This window comes from Solanum verrucosum, unplaced genomic scaffold (genome assembly GCF_900185275.1).
Source record: "Solanum verrucosum unplaced genomic scaffold, falcon-dt-bn FXZP01000079.1, whole genome shotgun sequence".
Taxonomy (NCBI): Eukaryota; Viridiplantae; Streptophyta; class Magnoliopsida; order Solanales; family Solanaceae; genus Solanum; species Solanum verrucosum.
This window is the reverse complement of record NW_026020368.1, coordinates 4,009,793-4,029,981: the sequence shown is the minus strand read 5'-3', so window position 1 is coordinate 4,029,981 and position 20,189 is coordinate 4,009,793. Positions and strand designations below refer to the sequence as shown.

The 20,189-nt window shown below is 32.2% G+C and overlaps 2 protein-coding genes across 2 annotated transcripts; one reads left to right on the top strand and one right to left on the bottom strand.

Moving 5' to 3' along the window:
* Positions 1-11,958: 11,958 nt before the first annotated feature.
* On the bottom strand, positions 11,959-12,495 carry LOC125838161 (transcriptional regulator SUPERMAN-like). Its single transcript, XM_049517226.1, has one exon. It carries the CDS (start codon positions 12,493-12,495, stop codon positions 11,959-11,961), a length of 537 nt encoding a protein of 178 aa, XP_049373183.1.
* Positions 12,496-18,024: 5,529 nt separating this feature from the next.
* Positions 18,025-19,742, top strand: LOC125838150 (serine/threonine-protein kinase BLUS1; the record flags this gene model as incomplete). The annotated part of the gene is made up of 1 exon (XM_049517213.1): positions 18,025-19,742. A coding segment is annotated over one exon (1,716 nt), but the record flags the coding sequence as incomplete, so codon positions are not given.
* Positions 19,743-20,189: the final 447 nt, after the last annotated feature.

The window sequence follows — 20,189 nt, the reverse complement described above, 5'->3', positions numbered from 1 at the left end:
GCTTACAGAGATAATATGAGTCTCCAAATGCATGACTTTGTATCCTTTTTGTGTCTCTGAGTACCCTATGAAGACTGACCTGTTTGCCCTTGGAGCAAACTTATCTTTCCTTGGCAAGTCTGCTACAAAACAAAGACATCCAAATACTCTCACATGCTCTATATTAGGGGCCCTTTTATATAGAAGTTCATATGGTAATTTCCCTTGTAAAACAATTGTAGGCATTTTGTTTATCAGATAAGTTGCAGTCTTAACACAATTTCCCTAAAATCTAATAGGCATTCCACTATGAAACCTTAGTGCTCTGGTTACATTTAATATATGCATGTGCTTCCTTTCTACAACACTGTTTTGTTAAGGAGTATAAGCACAAGAACTTTGATGAACTATACCAAGGAAACAAAACAAAGAATTGCACTTAGAGTTAAAGAACTCAGTCCCATTATCAGTTCTTACAATCTGTACTTTGACACCAAATTGTGTATTAACCAACAACATGAAATCTTTCAATATAATGTGCACATCTGTTTTGTGTTGAATTAGACAAAGCCAAGTTAATATACTCAAGTCATCAACTATTGTTACAAAATATTGCTTCCTATCATAGGTGGGAACCTTATAATGTCCCCAAAGATCAATATGCAGAAGTTGAAAAATATGAGATGACTTAAAAGTACTAGTAGGAAAATTTAATCTACTTTGTTTTGCTACTGGACATATTTGACAGCCATTATGTGTTGTGATGTTTAGATTATTCCTGAGATAGGGTATTTGCTCCAACGTCTTGATAGATGGATGTCCAAGTTTGAAGTGCCACAATTCAGTCAAAATTGTATCCCTTATTGATGTTGATGTTGAATTAACTGCAGCTCTAATAGCACTATGTAGTAAACATAGGCCATTGATCTTCTTACCAATCCCAATCACTTTGCCAATGTAGAGTTCCTGCAGTACACAAAAGTGAGGAAAGAAACTCACACTACAAGATAATTCCTTGGTGAGTTTTGCCACTGAGAGCAAATTAAACTTAAAGTCAGGTACATGAAGGACATCTTTCACTGTCAGATTTCCAAAAATGACTGAATTGCCTGTTTGTTTCACTTGAGCCCTGCTTCCTGTTGGTAACTGAACTATACTGGTGTTTTCATTCCTTGTGTCTTTCAACCCATGCATAAGCTCCTCATATGAAACAACATGATGAGTGGCTCCTGAATCAATTATCTAGTCATATGCAAAAGATTCAGTCTGTAAAGAAACATTACCTGTCAAATTAGCCATGCAATCACTTGGTTTCTTGTTGTGTAATAGGTTTCTCATTTGATTGTGCTCTTCCTCTGTGAATTCATAGTCCTGCTTTTGTCTATCAGCTGAAGCATTGTTGGCATAGGGCTTGATATTGTCATTATTGTTGTAAGAACCAGTTGACCTGAAACCTCAGTATTGTTCTGATATGATCCACTAAATCCTGATTGATTTCTCTTGCTCTTAAAGTCGGAGGGATAACCTACCAGTTTGTAGCATTTTTCTGTCACATGATTTTTGAAACCACAAATCTCACATCCAGCATTGCATGAGAGCACCTTCCTTTTTAATCCTTCTCCCCTTCCTGTCATCATGGTAAGTAGTTCCTTATTTGAATCCACTACACCTAATAGCCTTTGACTTCCCTCTTGAATTACAGTTGCATAAGCTTGGTTGATGCTAGGTACCTCACTTTTCAGTAACAAATCACTTCTCACATGGCTGAAAGACTCATTTAACCCCATTAGGAACATCATCAACCTTTGTTGATGCAAATGCTCAATATAGGGCTTAGCATCATCACATTCACATGAGGGTAAGGGCACCAATACATCAAACTCATACCATAAATCCCTCAATTTAGAATAGTAATTTGTCACAGAATCTATACCTTGCTTTAATGTGGCCACTTCTGTCCAGAGTTGATTGATCCTAGTGAGAGTAGACTTGTCGAATCTCTCCTTGAAATTTTCCCATACACGTTTTGCATTAGATGCATACATTATTGTCGTCAACAAATTGCTTGCTACTGTGCTACAAATCCATGAGAGAACTACTGCATTGCACCTTTCCCATTGAACAACTAATTCATCCTTGTGCATGTTCTTCAAACAAGTTCCATCTATGAAACCTATTTTGTTCTTCACCAACAGTGTCAATCTCATTGATCTGCTCCAAAGACCATAATTCTCAGGTCCTGTGAGTTTGGTTGCAATCAATGCTACTCCAGGCGTGTCTGAAGGCTGCAAATAAAGTGGATGATTGTGTCCAACTGTTGCTACAGTGAGCTCTACCATGGCTGCGATCTGAATTTAGAAATTACTTTGCCGAAAAGAAGAAATGAAATGAAATCAATCCAGTCCTAGTCTCGCCTGCTCTGATACCATATTAAGTTTCATAGAATCATGGTGCTAAGCTCTATTGTTGCAGATCTCTGCAACTCTACTTAAAGAGAATCAGTGATAGAAGAATCTAGAAGAAGAAGAGAAAGAAGATATTATTGATAGTACCACAGATTACATTTACACTTCCTATTTATAGGAATCTCACCACACATCAGAGTCACACTTTAGAAGTTGTAATTAGTTATATCTAACTACCAAGTAGACTAACTACTTTTCTGACTTCTAGCAGACTTCTAACTACCATAGCTACTTATTTGATACGTTTTATCATGTGATTCCAATAGAGTTCAATGTGAATACGCATAAAATCTTCTATGTAAGAAATTTATTAGGTTTGTCGTGACACCAATTCTTTTAGATGTAAATAAATTATAAACTCAAGTAAATCTATTCATGATTCCTTTTATCTTTTGTTGCATTTTATGAACAAATGTGCTATACTACAATATATACATCTTCAAAAACTAAATTATTTTCACGGGCGAATATGCTTTAATTTGGAAAGGAAATATAATTCCAAAAGAGCATGGTTTGATGATGGTATATAGGAAAAAATGGCACAACATGACATCCCATTTTACTAATTGGCAACATTTAACCCTTTTTTATTTTCTGACAAAAAGGGATTTTAAAAAATTTAATTTTGCAATTAGTAGCCCACTATTGGGAAGTTCGTTTTTAATTAAATTAAATAATTTTAGGAGGTGGAGCATGGTGTCCTTTTTTATTGGGAAGTGGTTTTTTTCTTCCTTTTTTTTCCTCTTCTTTTCCATACACACACGATTCATTTGAATTGTATTTTTTTTATTGATCATGTAAATACATATTCAATTCTTTCTTCTTCTTCATTACTTTGAAGAAAAGATGATTTACTTTCTGTTTATTAGTTTTACATATTTGAGTTTTATAAAAATATTCATCCATAGTGTATTTTTTCTCTTTTGCTTTTAAATTTTTTATGGTTTGTTGATGTATATTTGTCAATTTCTCTAATTGTTAGCCTATGTTTGATCCCCCCCCCTCTTCTATTGTCGTTCAATTTTTTTAAGGGTTTTAATTTTTGAAATTGAAGGTTATATCTAATTTAGAAAAAAAAACTACATAATGGAGTAGTAATTGATTGTAGGTATAAATTGTCAATTAAGTAAGTCATCCCTAGGATTATTCATAAAAAAAAAAAAGGATTCTGATTCTAATTTTGTGTATTCTCCATCCATAACTCTAAATTTTAGCCATGTAAGTTCTTCACGTTATCTGATTCGACTTGTGTGTCTGTTATTGAGCATTTTAAATTTCATGTGCAATCCTCATTTACACACTGAAGAAAGAATCTGGAATGTATACAAATTTTGAGTGAATGAATACACGGATATGTATACATGAATACAATGCAGACTTGATGTTCATGATTAAAAAATCGTCAATGCAGTGTATACATATTATAAGTGAATGAATACATAAAGTGTAACACCCCGTAACTAGAAAGAACTAGAATTAGAAAGAGCTATTTTTGGAAAGAATGAAAATTTGGAAATTTTGGTTAAGTAATGTTAAGTTTGGGTTTTTGGTCAACTTCAAACAACCATAACTCCTAGCTCAGAATGATTTAGGTGTTCTTCCAGATATTGTAGGAAATATCTTGGAATAATCTTTTCAACGCCGCCGAGTTTGCATGATTCTGAGTTCGTATGAGTGAGATATGCCCATTTGAAGTTGGGTTGTTCAAATAAGAAAAGTCTAAACCTGATTTTGAAAGGGTAATTTAGTCTTTTCCTTACCCAATTATTTTAATTCATTTTTAGGAGTTTATTTGGGGTATAATCTGAATTAGATCAGTTTAGAAAAGTTGAAGTTCACGCTAGGGCTTGGAGAAAAGAGAAAAGAGGAGAAAGGAGAAAGAAAAGTCAAGATTCATCAAGAACGTTCAAGTTTGGTTGTGGATTTCGCCAAGGATTCAATCCTACGAGGTATGTGAGATCACATAGCGGTGGGTTAGTTCACCCACACGCCAATCATGATTCCATTCAGCAAAGTTATATTGATTTGAAAGTAAATCCTACGAGTTCTTGATGAAATTTCGTTTGAATTCTTGTGGGTTGAGTGTTGTTGAAGTTCTTGAGTTTGATTCATGTTTTTGGTGTGATTTCGAGTTGAATCTTGTTTATATTAAGGGTATAATTGATTCTAAGTGTTTGGGGAAAGAACTAAGTTGAAATAGGGGGTTTAGAGTTGAAAAACGAAGGAGAAAAATCGAAGTTTTCTGGGTAAGGGTCTGGGGCGCCGCACCAGCCAGAGCGCCCCACTTCAATGTCTGAAGTTTGGGCTCTGGGGCGACGCGCCAGCCATAGCGCCACAACTTCAGCTCTGAAGTTTGTGCTCTGGCACCCCGCGCCTCTCAGAGCGCCAAGGACGCCAGTCATTCCCATTTCTTCCCCATCTTTCCGTACTAGTTCCTTAACAACGTACCTATGTTTTCTAGTTGACTTCAACACTCTAAGGTACGTCTAAACATCATGAAGTCATCGATAATATGAGATCATCAACCTTGAATCCATAATCCAATTCAAGGAAAGTTAAGATCAAAGTCAAGAGAAGTAAGAGTCAAGTCAAGAGAAGTTTCTTAGAGTTTTCCAAATGTTTTAACTTTGTTTTAAGACTTAAAGTTCAAGTTTAGTAAAGAGTAAAGAGTAAAGATTGAAGTTCATTTCTTCAAAAGTATATGGGGACTATGTATTCCCAAAGAGTTTAAAATGTTTTCACATTTAAACAACTAAGGAAACCTTGATTTCCAAAGAGCCTTTGAGATAGATTTTAGAAAAGAGTAAACGCTTTCATAATTAAGCAAAAGAGGAACTTTGATTTCCAAGATAGCCTTTGAGCTAAGTTTTTGAGCAATTATCTCAAATCACAGAAAGAAGTATGTTTTTAAACAAAAGAGCTAGTATCCTATTTTGGGAGTAGTATTGAGCACCGATATGGGGGAGAGTTCAGACAACTCCCAGCCCCCATAAACCATGTAGCCATCATGGGTAGAAAAGGGTCATACTTTTTTGATGATTCCTTAATGATTTTTAGCATAGACTAGTGGATCCACTTAGTAGTCAGGTTGTATACCCTTAGCAAGGTTTAAGACGACCCTGACAGCGTGAGGCAAAACATTGTATCATCACAATAACTCTTACGTGATGGTTGTCGGTTATAGAAACTCCCACATAAGTATTTGTATTCTTATATACACAGTTTGATTGTATTTTTACATACATTTCAGAGTTATATTGTATATTTGCTTACACACAGAGAATTATTGTATTTCCAAATACATAGAGTTGACATCCATGTTTTAAAAAACTTTTCTTTATATTGCACTTGTTTTATACTGCTTTATATTGAAATGAGTTCAGTTAAGTTGAGTTGAGCCAGGTAAGTTCTTCAGTTCCTTTCAAGCTTATGTCTTGTTTTAGAATTTTTCTCGCATACTCGTACATTCAATGTACTGATGCCATTTGGCCTGCATCTTTTAATGATGCAAATATAGGTAATCAGGATCAGCATCCAACGCTTCATTGATCCAGTTGAGCATTCAAAGTTTGTGGTGAGCCTCCTTACTTTTCGGAGGATCCCCTTTTATTGCTTTTAGCAGTTTTAGTTCATTAGGATGTCGTGGGTCTTGTCTCAACATTCATCTCAGTTGTTTAGAGGCTTCATAGACAGTCAGATGTTAGTTCATTCGTCATTGTCTTGTTATTGGCTTATGTTCATATTTGAGTTGCCACTTTGGCTAAGTTAAATGTTTATTTCTGAAACATTATGAGTTTAGTTTTGAGACTGTTGAGTTATCTTGCATTTGGATTCTCTTCTTTATGCTTAAAAGTCTTCCGCTGAGTAAGTAAGCCAGGCCAAGGGTTCGCTTGGGGCTAGCAATGGTTCTCGAGTGCCAGTCCATCCCAGGGTGTAGGATCGGGACGTGACATAAAGTGTTTGATTTTTTAATATGCAGACACTGATTTTTTAATATGCATACACTGGAGGGGATAACATAGCTATAAATGTATACTAATACTAAGTGAGTGAATACACCATTATTTTACCTATATACAATCATCAAGTATACAATTGAATTTTTTTTATCAAGTAACGAACAAAAAAAACATAATTTACGTTTTTAGGCGGTTACATATTGTATATATAATTTTTTATGTTTCCGTTATTTTTGTTGTTTAGTGATGATTGGTTATACGAGGAAAAAAAAACTATTAAAATGTCATTTATTAATTTGGGCCATTTTGTGCTTATTTTTGTCTATTAAATGCTAATTAATGTTGGGCTATTTATTGCTAATTATAACTATCAGTTGTATATATGTGTCATTTCCTCGGTATGTAGGGGTGTCAAATGGGCGGGTTGAGTTGAAATTGGAGATATTAAAATGGGTTGAAATAGGAATTGAGTTGGATCCTAACCTGCCCAAGTTTACTTTGGGCTCAAATGGGCTGAAAAACGGGTTGGATCTTGACCCGTCCAATTTGACCCGCTTAAATCTCAATAATTGTTATTTAAATTTTATAACCACAATTTGAATTTTAACTCAACAAAATTTTAAAAAAGAAGCTACAAATGAATAGATAAATCTTAAAAAATACAAAATAGATAATAATTCATACATTTAATACAGGAGCATACATTATATCAATGCAAATAAAAAGTCTTAAAACGGGTATTAGATATTAAATTAGGTTCAATTGATGATTCTCTAAAAATGGGTTGATGCTTGAATGGGTTGAGATTGAACCCAATTCATCTTGAACCCAACCCTTAAAATCCTGGGCGGGTTACCTATAATTGGGCTCATTTTTGACATCCCTAATTGTATAAATATGTAATTTGCATTTGCATACTTCTTTTATCCCAATATATATAATAATATTTGACTGAATATGAAATTTTTAATTTTTTTTTTTTACTAGGCTTATATCTTGAAAGATAGACTGGAAAATAGAGTATTAATTCTTGGACTTAAAAAGGCGTCTGACTATGAAAATTGTGAATAATTGAAAAAAATAACTTTTTTTTTCAATGTGAAAAATGATAAATATTCAAAGTTTTTACTGATCCAAGTCTGTCTAGGCTTCACAAAAATGAAAGGACAATCAATATATTGGTAGTATAATTAATAAGATACTATTCAAACACGCACTTTATAGAGAAGTGCTTGGCTGAGTTGAGCAAAAGAACATAAATGAATGAGGTTTGGGTCCTTTGGTGGAATTCATTTGAAAAAAATAATGCAGGCATGTATTGATTTTGTGTATTATTTGTATTTTATTTGGAACAATTGTTTTACTTTATGTATAACTAGGAAACTTGGTCGTGCTACGCGCGATCATTAAGGAATCAATATTTCCACTCCAATCAATTTTAATTAAATTATCACATATTTAAATTATATTATGGAGAGTATTTTAAAATGATGAGAGAAAATAACACTTAATAAATTTAATATTTTTAAAATAAGGATGGTATATTCTTTATCACAGTAAATTATATATTTTGTAACAACAATTTATTTTATTTCACCTTCTTAATAATAATCGACGTCGAAATCATCCAATAAATAGTTTTAAAAAAATCCCAAGCCTTTTACCTTCTCCCCGATTAGGTAAGAACACAAAATCTTTTTATTGAAAAATGAGAATACACATGTTAGTAGAATGAAAATTAAAATCAGAAAGGAAAATATTTTCAAAATAAAAAAAATAAAAATAAATATAAGGATAAAAATTAATTGATCAATTTTTCTTTTACCTTCTTAGCAAATAATGATGTTAGAATCATCAAGTAAATAGTTAAAAATTCATTCAAATTTGTCACCTTCTCCCCGGTTAGGTAAGAACCTGTTTTCCTTATTCTAATATGTATATGTTTTTCACTTATGAGTTGTGACCAAATGAAAAATTTATGATGAGGAAATTCTGATAAGGGGTAAAAATTACAAGTAAAATATTATTTGGTATTATAAACTTGAAATGACATTTAGGGGTTATAAAGATACGAATGTCACTACAAGAAATTAGATAGATTGATATTGCCACAAAAGACATGAAAGTCGCCATTAATTGTAGTTAATAACAACATAAGGATCATGGAGAAGTACTTTCATAATTAAAAGTTATTTATGAGTTATGACCTTCAAGAAGTTCCTACAAAAAAAATAAAATGATATCGTGGTAATTAAGATTGATAATTCAAGCATTGAACTTTTGTAATCTGTGTCCAAATGTTTTCTAAATGGAAATAACAAATCCACTGTCTATTGACAATATTGAGCAAAGTGATAATAAATGTAAAGTTTTTATAAAGTTCATCAGTTGTAAGTGAAGCAAGTATTTTCTTTGACAACGGAACATCCATAACATGATCTTTGCCAACACAAGTTTTTAACATGTTCACAAAGCAAGCTTGTCTATAAAAGATCAAAACCACAAAATAAACTTGTAGGTGTTGTAATCTCAAAAAACTAATCAAATCTACTATTAAGTAAAACTTAAAAAGTATTAATAAACAATCAGACTTGACTTAAAAAGCTGCAAAATTATAATACATCAAACCTAAGGCGTTAAGGATATATAATTATGATATCTCATAGCAAATTTTCGTAGGGTAGATAATTTAAGCTCATTTGTGTAAGAGTATTGTTTTTCTACTTTTTTCAACTCCACCGTCATCTGCTTCCTCGAAAAATCCATAACCTAAACAAAACTTTACTCAAATGTATCTCTCATCAACTAATCACAAAATTAGACTTGGAAATGTCTTTAGGTTAATATGTAAAGGCATCTCCTTTTCATATTTTCATTTTTTCTACGCCCTCCATTTCAAATTGATTGTCTCATTTTGACTCAATAAGAAATTTAAGAAAGTCAAATTTTTTTGAATTTTATAATCTTAAATTAAAGATATATATGTATCAAAAAGGGAAAGAGATGTTTTTTTTTTGAAATAGATTTAAAAAAAATATAAGACAAACAAATTAAAACGAAGGAGTATAAGTTATTACATACCCTCACAGGTAAAAATTTATGGTACAATAAAACAAAACAATAACAAATAAGTGAAATATGTAAATCTATTGAATATTGTCATTCTTATTTTATTGCGTAAGCAGATGAATTGCGTCCACTCTGAAAAAAGCTAGAACTTCCTGCACCAAATATTCACAAATAAGTAGCAGTTGCACCACCGATAAAATGACCTACTAAAACATGTACTAAGAACACCTAAAAAATTATCATAATCTGATGCCTTTACACTTGACGTAGACAATATGCTCCACCATCCTTTCATGTTCCTAATCAAACCTCCAATGTGGTTATCAAAATCAAATGTCACGACATAAATAATTAAGAAATTTGAAAACTATCAGGTAAGAACACATATGTCTCTTCAAATAAGGAGTAATATTATGAATAAATAAGTAACGAATAAAATTATAATCCATCAATTACGCACCATAAAGTCGGGAAAAAAACTTATTGTAAAACTTAAAGGTAACAAAAGTTCAACGACCACGTTTGATTCTTGAAATGGAAGGGTCAATTTTTTTCCTTCTTCAAATCCAAAGAAGTCATACCTTACTAAGATACACTTTTGCAGCATAACCGACAAATTCTTTTTGAAGCAGTTCACATGATTTTTCTATGACCATTTCATCGAACATCAAAAGTAATTTTTTCCCCACAATTTAATACCACTTGGATTCAATCCTCGAGTTTGAGTCCCTTGGATACGGAGTGAGAAACAAAAAAAAAAGACTTCGATTATATTGTATGTGGGCCATTCAAATAAAATACGGGTATAGCTTCTGGACAAATGGAATTGTCATTCTTCAATTTTAAACTCTTAACTTTTAAGGAAATTTTAAAGTACAATACCATCTATTATTGTTTGGTCTTCATAGAAGCTACATGAAATTTTGAAATGGCAGAGAGAGAGAGACATGAAATAAAGGTATCAATTTGTTCATACTTCAGGAAAACTTGTAATAATCCACTTGCCATCACTGTGTCACAATGTCAGTCTCCTACAAGAAACAAAGCAATAACACCCTAGCTAGAGGAAAAACTTCTTGGTTCCTTATTTTCCATTGTGTAAATTATCTTTTTATTTCAAGCATGCATCGGTCAAATTGGAAAAAAAAAAATGAATCATATAAATCGAGACAAAGGAAGTACTTGTGTTGCGATAAAATGATCATGAGAGTGTATAGCTAGCTAGTCAAATTTCAGTATCTACAACTATCACTACAACGAAAGGGACATTTAGTGGCAATAATTTAGTAGTGCAATTGAGTTAATGCAATTATATCTAGAATCGTCTTTAGCAGCACTTATATAAAGTGTTGGTTATAAAAACTTATATTTACTATTGTAGCTAAATATAATATAACAAAAATTGCATATATTATTGCCACTAAATTTTTTATTTGTTTTAGTGTAACATCTTCGTCAAAAGACATATTTCACAAAATATCAACTAGTTAGTTTGATTGTTAAAGGTTCAACAAGTATAAAAGTATCCATTATATGATTGAAAATTAGAGACTTTCATAAGGTGGAGAATCAATTCTATTTTAATGAACATTTGTGTGGCACTTTTGTTTCCATCAAAGTGAACAACTTTTTTTTCTTCTGGTGATGCATGATATATTCAAACAAAAGTAGTGGTACTTCATGTGAATTCACTTTCCTCATAAATGCAACATTTTCCCATGTGCACCCCATGCAATTGTAAATGCTTGCAAGGTCATGAAAATGAAAATTATGTCTTTTCCAACAATATTCTACTTATAATAAAACATTGGCATAAATTAAAGTAGCAGTGTGGATCCACTTGTTGCCTGTTGGTCAAAATTTGTAGATATATACCCCTCCATTCCATATTAAGTTAATTTTTGAGGTGTTTCACATGCACCCTTTAAGAAAAGTAGATTAAGACATAAATTGAACCTAATTTTCCATTTTTACCCTTATTAATTATTGTCAAATTTATGATTAAAATAACTAAATATTAATTAATCACTAATTCCAATACTAACTAATGAAGGGCTAAATTGGAAGAACACTATAAAAGTAGTTTTGAAAACTGATCAATTAAGTTAATTTGAAAAATGGAAAATGCCTCAAAAATTAACTTAATATGGAATGGAGGGAGTATTGTTTTAACCTGCAACAATAATAACATATTCAGTGTAATCCTACAAAAATTATAAATTAGCGAGTACATATATAAGTTGATCGAGGTGATCTTCATGGAATAATTTGAACAACCTTTGCTCCATGTTACAAACTTTAAAGCTGTAAAAATTTGGTTTGTTGGGTAACGCCAAAAACCTGCCTATAGCAAACCCCACAAAGGGGTTGAAGTGATACAGATCGGAAAATGGGCTTATAAGTTAAGAAATAAAGTTACACTCTTCCTATCAGCGGTAACTTTTGGCAATGATGACCGGTAAGCGTTTGATTCTAATATGGTCTAATTAAGTGTATCCGAGTCGAAGTTCCAGATCCAATTCTTGCTTGGATTCAGTAAACAAGCCAATTTGCAAGTCCAATCTCACAAATTCTTTGTCTTGCATGCATAAAAAGTCTTTGGTAGTAGTACTACTACTTTTCAAGTTTGGAATTACAACACATTTCCTCATGATTTCATGAGAAGCACCACCATTACTATAATGAGAGAATTTTCTTGAAGAAGAAGGTGGTGGTGGCGTTGACGATGATGAAATATTAGGGTTAGGGTTAGGGTTGAGACTTAGAAGAGAATACGTATGTTTATCATTTGTTGTTGGTGGTGGTGAGTGGTGTCTCATCATGAGGAACTTGGCTCTATCTCTTCTATGAACATTCATATGTCCACCAAGTGCTTGAGCTGATTTGAATCCCCTTTTACAAAAACTACATGTGTAACAACTTGGAGGCCAAGTACACATTAGTAATCCATCATCTTCATTTCCATAATTATAAGACGCTTTAACATTGTTGTTGTTACTCAATATTTTCATCTGTCTTTCCATGAAGCAGCTTTGATGTTTCAAGTCCTTAATTAGTATTAGGTTATGATGATGATGATGATGATGATATATATATATATATATATATAGAGAGAGAGAGAGAGAAAGAGCTTAATTAGACTTGGGATGTGTGTGTTTTTAGAGGAAAAGATGATAGTTGGGGTAGGAATTAGGATAGTGGGAAGGTCATGTTGAGTTTGGGGGGGGGGGGGGGGTGTTATACAATATGGCCATAAAAATACTAAGTTAGAAGAATAAAACATTAGAGAGTATTTATATTAGGAGAAAAACTATATAGTTGCTCACAAATTACTTAATATGGAAGCTTTGTTCTCCAAGATCATGCAACTTTCTCTTGATCTTCTCATTTTTTTATTTATGATTATATAATATATTTGACACTGATCTAACTATATATTTTATATTTGTCTTGTATAAATTCATTTTAAAAAAAGCAATTTTATTCATGATTTTTCCATTCTCGAAACTCGAAGCTGAGTACTCTCTATTTTGTGATACAAAAAACGTTTATCAAATGACTCACCCTTCATGCAACTAAAGCATAAAGCTGAATTCATTCTTCTAATATCAGGAAATTAATGATACATGCCATGATGTTTTGGCTCTCTTTACTTTATTACTCCTATTATTAATTAGATACAAAACCTTAGACACCACAAGTATATGTTATAATGTATGTCCTTGCATGTTCAAAAAAAATAAATAGAAAATATAGTAATATTCAATTTTTTCTATATCGATATTGTTTGTTTAGACATTTTTTTATTGATATAACGAATACTGTTATAGAAAACATATACTAGTATAACATGAAAATTAATCAAAGAAAAATTTGATTGTTATTGTGAAATGTTATCGCAGAGTATAAATAATTATACAGAGAAAGTCTGATGGTATATATGTTGAAACTTATATCAGCATCTCAAGTGAAAGGTGAATAATCCAATTATTTTATATGACGCTTAAGGTTTTGTTATATACAATTAAAAAAGTTATTTGATAGCACTAATCATACGGATTATTCTAAATTAGCAACAAATATAAACTTTGGCTCAATTTTTTTTCTTAATTAAAGTGGCAACAAATAAAAATCCAGAAGGAGTATTTTGAAAACGAGTCATGTAGTATTTTATACGATTATTATTATTTGTTGTTTGCTAGGTGGAAGTGAATGCAAGTAATGATGATGAGTAATTAAGATAGGTCAAATCACCCTTAGATTTAAAATTCCAAAGTAAATAATGAATGATAGATTTTGTTTCCGTTTTATTTCAATGGAGAAAGAGACATTGTTTCAGAACTATCCAAAGAAAACAAAAGATTGTACCATGTTTAGCTTAGATTTAGTGAGGAACTGCTGGTCAATTGAAGGACACAACACAACAAACCCACTCATCCCCATGTATTGCAGTGAAGTGCTAATAAATACTCTCTGTCATCATAATTTATGTATTATATTGTTTGACTTGACATAATATTTTTTAAAAATTTGATAATTGTGATGTATGGGCTAACTTTCATACATCCTAACTAATCTCATGAAATATCTATCATCACCCCAGTAATAGATATCAAATAACTCTGTCCATTAATAATAAGACAAATAAAATATATATTTTAAAATTTAATCATTACTGTATATACAAATCTATCATTCTTTTTAAATTGACTGAAAAAATATGTGTCATAGGACTTAGTTGGCATGTTTATATGTGACAAAAAAATATGGAGAAGAAAGATATCCTCTGTACACACTGATTCCAACCCCTGCCTTCTCTCCTATAAGACCCTATTAGTAGACCTTATTAAAAAGGAGGACATATGCATATGCTTGTGATTCCATCTATAAATGAAGGCATATTTTATTATTTAATTTATTCCTATTGAATTTAGTTGAAACTACACGTATTACTAATATCGTCTCAAATTATTTATCAAAATTTTTAATAATAATTATCTTAAATTATTTGTCAGTTTATAAGTTTAAGATACTTTTTTACCAATTGATGTACCTTTTATAGTACTTTCTTGCATATTACAAACACTTCAAAAAATATGATACATAGATAGAATAAATATTCAATGAAGAAAAATTATGTCTCATGAGATAAAATAAGATAAATAGCTAAAAATTCAGAAAAAGTACTAGGAGAACTCCACTTATACAATTTTAGCAAGGAGACAAATCTTTTTTTTTTCTAAGAAAATTGTACGTTTTACATGCCAACTTTCATTACTCAACAAGGGGAAGAACTTTGAGATTAAGCATTCCACAACTTCCCAAAGTATAAAATAAGTTTTATTTATGCATTAGAGTTTGTATAACTTATACAATATTTATTAGTAGGTGGATAAGAAACAAGTTATTCATGTGTATAATTAATACATCTTCTGATAGGTGGATAAGAAAAAATTATTCATGTATATAATTAATATGATGTTTGATAGGTGTATAAGAAAAAAATATTTATGAATAAATTAATACGACATTTGGTTGATAATTTTGAAATTTGCATAACGAATACATGTATAAGTTATGAGGAAATTTGTATTTTATTTATGCGGAGTAGAAGGTCGAATAATTAATATGTGTATAGCTAATACATGAATAAAAAGTTAAAATGAAAATATTACCCTTCACTCTCACTTGACTACTTTCTTCTACTACATAATTAAAGAAATATTTTAATTTAAATACAAAGTTAAAGAAGGAAAGGATTGTAAATAAATGTTTTAATTTTTTTAAAAATATATATATAATTTTACTAACTTTTAATATAAAAATCCAACATCCAAAAGATTAATTTATGCATAACAAAACTCCGCATAACTAATACTTGTATAATTAATATTTACATAACTAATATCCATATAACTAATACCACATTACTAATACGTGCATAATTAATACCCATACTCATACTAATACATTGTACATATATAACTCTATCCACTGCCAAACTACCCTAAAATATTGAGACTGGAGCACAATTCTACTAAACAAATAGAGAGTGGGGAGGGCTGTTCTCTATAAAAGAAGGATTTGGAAATTCATTTATAACAAAAGCTTTTCATTGAACATTCATATTTGTATAGTGCTATAATGCATAGGTATTAAGAATGATTTTCCAAGAAAATGTTTTAGGTAAACTTCATTAAAACAAGACAGATGTAATTTGCTACAACAACATATAAATATAATATGATGATGTAAAATGTTCTTACACCAATTTTATCGTCATTAGCAAATAATGAAGGGAAAATGCATAAGTACCCCCCAGTCTATATCCGAAATCCCAGAGACACACCTAACCTCTACTAAGGTCCTATTACCCCCCGAACTTATTTTATATGTAATATTCTACCCCTTTTTGGCCTACGTGGCACTATCTTGTGGGCCCAGCGCATGTTGACATTTTTTTTCAAGGATAGTGCCACGTAGGCCGAAAAGGGGTAGAATATTATAGATAAATTAAGTTCGGGGGGATAATAGGACCTTAGTAAAGGTTAGGTGTGTCTCTGAGATTTCGGGCATAGGCTGGGGGTACTTATGCATTTTCCCATGAACTTAAATTAAAACTCTAAACTCTAAAGTATATGTTTTGTCGTTTGAGGATGAGAGTAGACCCAAAGTGCAAGGAAGATAAGACATCGATCTGCCAATTACTTATCCAATCCTTTGAGGACAGAGATTGAATCTAGCCCATCTATATATCGTGGTTGTAAATTTGTATTGGATTCACAGTATGGGCCTAGTCCAATTCCATTATTCTTTGTTCACTCGAATCAAAAGTTATTGAGTTTTGTCAAATCGATAGTCAATATTCTAATTCCGCTCTTGATCCTACTAACTTTTCCCTTGTAGTTTTATTTTTTCGACCCTTAATATTTTGGTTGAAGAGTCACGCCGGTTTTAGCAAGATAGAGACATGTTTAACCACCATTAGGATTTTCTTTTGCTTTGTAGTAGCTTCTTTTAAATAAATATTAGGGAAAATACATAAAACCCCCCCTGAACTTGGCACGAAAACTTACTTTAGTACTTAAACTTTACAGGTAATTATTTACCCCCCTTATCTCTTTTCAAGTGAATTTAATATTCCCCAAACAGCTGACGTGGCAAGTCAAGAAATTTACTGCGCGTAAATATCAAAAGTTAAAGAGAAAAATAATACGTGGGCCCCATTTTTTTCTTTTTAGCCAATAATCTTTTTTTCCTTCATCTTCCTCACACCCCACCACCCCTCTTGCCTTCCACCACCACTTGTACCACCTCTTTCTTCTTCATCGAACCCCCCACCTCTTTAATTTCTCCTTCTTCGAAACCCCCATCTAGACCCTATTTCTCCTCTTAGAAGCCTCACCCTCTTTCTTTCTCTTCAGATCTGCCGCCTCAACCACCACTGCATCACCCTTTTCTTCTTCTTCTTCATTGAACTTTCCATCTTCTTTCTCTTTCTTTGAACTGCCCCCACCCCACCTCCAGTCCCTTTGGATCCGTAAAAGGGTGTGATGAATAGGAAAAAAATAGAAAAGCCAACAATTTGTTCTTGCTTCAAAATTATTATTTATGGTAGTGTTTGAATGTGATGAACTTGAAGCTCTTTTTAATGGAAAAATTATAATTTCTTCATTTCAAATTAAATTTTCAGTCAAAATTGCAATCGTAATTGAGTTGAGGAACATGGATCTTATTTAATTATGAATAAATAAAAAGAAACAAAAAAAATGAATTAAAAAAGTAAAAAATTAAATAATGTTCTACGTGGCATTGATGTGGCAATGATGTGGCGCTGACATATCAATGACGTGGCGCGTGTGAAATGCACTTGCCATTGTGAGACTGGTATTATAATTTTAGGGTTATATTAAATTTACTTGAAAAGAGATTAGGGGGTAAATAATTACCCGTAAAGTTTAAGTACTAAAGTAAGTTTTCGTGCCAAGTTCAGGGGGGTTTTTATGTATTTTCCCTAAATATTATGCCTTCCAACTTTTGATCTCATATTTATGCCTTCCAAATTTTTTTATATGTACAAGTAGACATTAAAATTTGTATAAAGTTGAATAAGTAAACATATGTGTCCTATCGTAATATACATGTATAGAATACAAATGTCTATTTGTTCCATTTTATACAAGTAAAAGTATTCATTTCAAATTAAATGATACTTCTAGAGTTAATTGTGAACTTCGACAAATCTTCAAGTCTTATAACAACATGCACATTGCAATTTAGCTAAAAATGCTTTAGTTTCAAGCCATGAAATTACAAGACACACAGAATCCAATCGAGTGGTAGCAAAGTCTCAACATTCATAACACGTAAGTATGTCTCAAAACTGGACAACCAAGCTAATTTTTTGTTGGGTTTTAAAGGTGTGAATAGAAAATGAAGGATTGTGACTCTCCTGAAGGGTTGGGTTGTGACCTTTAACATTTTTCATGATCCACATCTGAATATCTAGTTAGAAATGCAGTTGAAAATTCACATGCACAAACACAAAACACTTTAAAAAGACTAATAAAATCTTTCACAGGAAAACCACTCCAACCTTCTCTGTATCCTCAACTTTTTACTCTTTCTTCAACAAACTTCCATTCATAAATTTGGCATACTTCAACTCTTTCTTTACAAACAAACAAAACACATTCATGGCTTATAATCAAGAAGAGCAAAATGAAGAAGAGCACAAAAAAATTCAGTATCCTTTAGACTCAACATGTTATAGAATTCTCGATGAAATTGGTCGAGGTGTTAGTGCTATTGTGTACAAAGCCATTTGTATTCCTATGAATTCATCTGTCGTAGCAATAAAAGCTATTGATCTTGATCAATCAAGAGCTGATCTCGACAACATTAGACGCGAAGCCAAGACAATGTCCCTTCTTTCTCATCCAAACATCCTTAAAGCACATTGTTCTTTTACTGTCGATCGTTGTCTTTGGGTTATCATGCCTTTTATGTCTGCAGGTTCTCTTCAATCCATCATTTCCTCTGCTTTCCCTGATGGTTTATCTGAGCCCTGTATCGCCATTGTCCTCAAAGAGACGCTCAACGCGTTAGCCTACCTTCACAATCAAGGACACCTTCACCGCGATATTAAAGCAGGAAACATTCTTATAGATTCTGATGGAACTATAAAACTCGCGGATTTTGGAGTTTCTGCATCAATTTTTGAGCCGATTTCAGGCTATGGGTCGTCCTCTTCTTCCTCATCTTCGTGTTTAATGTTCACCGATGTAGCTGGAACGCCATATTGGATGGCACCTGAAGTGATACATTCACATACAGGGTACAGTTTCAAGGCTGATATTTGGTCTTTTGGTATTACTGCTCTTGAATTAGCACATGGAAGGCCTCCCCTGTCTCATCTCCCTCCTTCAAAATCCTTGTTCATGAAAATCACAAAACGATTTCGATTTTCTGATTATGAGAAAACAAAAAACAGCAAGAATTACAAGAAATTCTCAAAGGGTTTTAAGGATATGGTAGGATTATGTCTTGATCAAGATCCATTCAGAAGGCCAACAGCAGAGAAACTATTAAAGCATCCATTCTTTAAAAGCTGTAATAAAGGCCCTGACTTTCTTGTTAAGCATGTTTTGCAGGGCTTGCCAAGTGTGGAACAGAGGTTTAAACAAGTAAATATTCAGAGACTTTTGTCCTTAAAGAAATCTGATGGAGACGACGATGATGATCCGGAACATGGAGAAATTTCTAAACAAAGAAGGATCAGTGGGTGGAATTTCAACGTGGACGGGTTTGAACTAGATCCAGTACTTTTCCCAACTGAAAAAGATCAAGAAATTAGTAGCCTAAAGCCAAATTATGTTGATGATGTGGTGAAACAAGTCGATGTATCAGAATTGTTTTCTGATACATCGACTATAAGTTCACCAGGAGGTTCACGACAATCGTCTGAGGTCGAAGTGGTTGCTATGAATTGTAGTGGAGATAGAAGAATTGGAGGTGAAAGTGTTAGTAGGGAAGTAATGTTGGCTAGCTTATTGTTTTTGAAAAAGAGTTTGGATGATCAAAGACAAAATGTAATGAATTTGATAAGCATTTTTCATGGGGAACAACATGTTGTGGAAGTGAATAAGAAAGACAATTTGATTGAGGTGATTGATAAGTTGAGAAATGAAGTGGAGAATGAGAAGAAGAAAAATTCTGCTTTGCACCTCGAGATAGAGTTTCTCAAGTCGCACTATTCCAATGAGTAGTAGAAGAACTTATATATCTATTGTATTCCTAGAAATTTTTATAATTTAAGCTTTCGATATGTTATTGGGATGGAAGCGTAATTATTATTATAAGCGTTCAATGTGTTTTGTGTTATGTCTTAGTTGAATTTTCACCAATCCACTAATAACATTATTGATTTGTCCCTCCAAAATACAATAGCTCAACAATGTGTAGGACTTAAACAACTCCTGAGTCCAAACTAATTGTCGAGTCCGAAGGTCCACCAATAAAAACACCCTGTTTGAGCGAAGACTTCAAAGTTTTTTCTCCTCTCTCATCAATTCTCTTATTTAATAATAAGCTCGCACAACAATATTTTCTTATGCTTCATACATCAATATCACTAATTATTCACTAAAATTTAAATTTACAACCTTAAATCAATACAATTATAATCCATCAATTTTGTTATATATTTAGTATATGT

Excerpts from the sequence above, each read along its gene's own strand:
- LOC125838161 (XM_049517226.1), bottom strand. The coding sequence starts at position 12,495 with ATGGAAAGACAGATGAAAATATTGAGTAACAACAACAATGTTAAAGCG.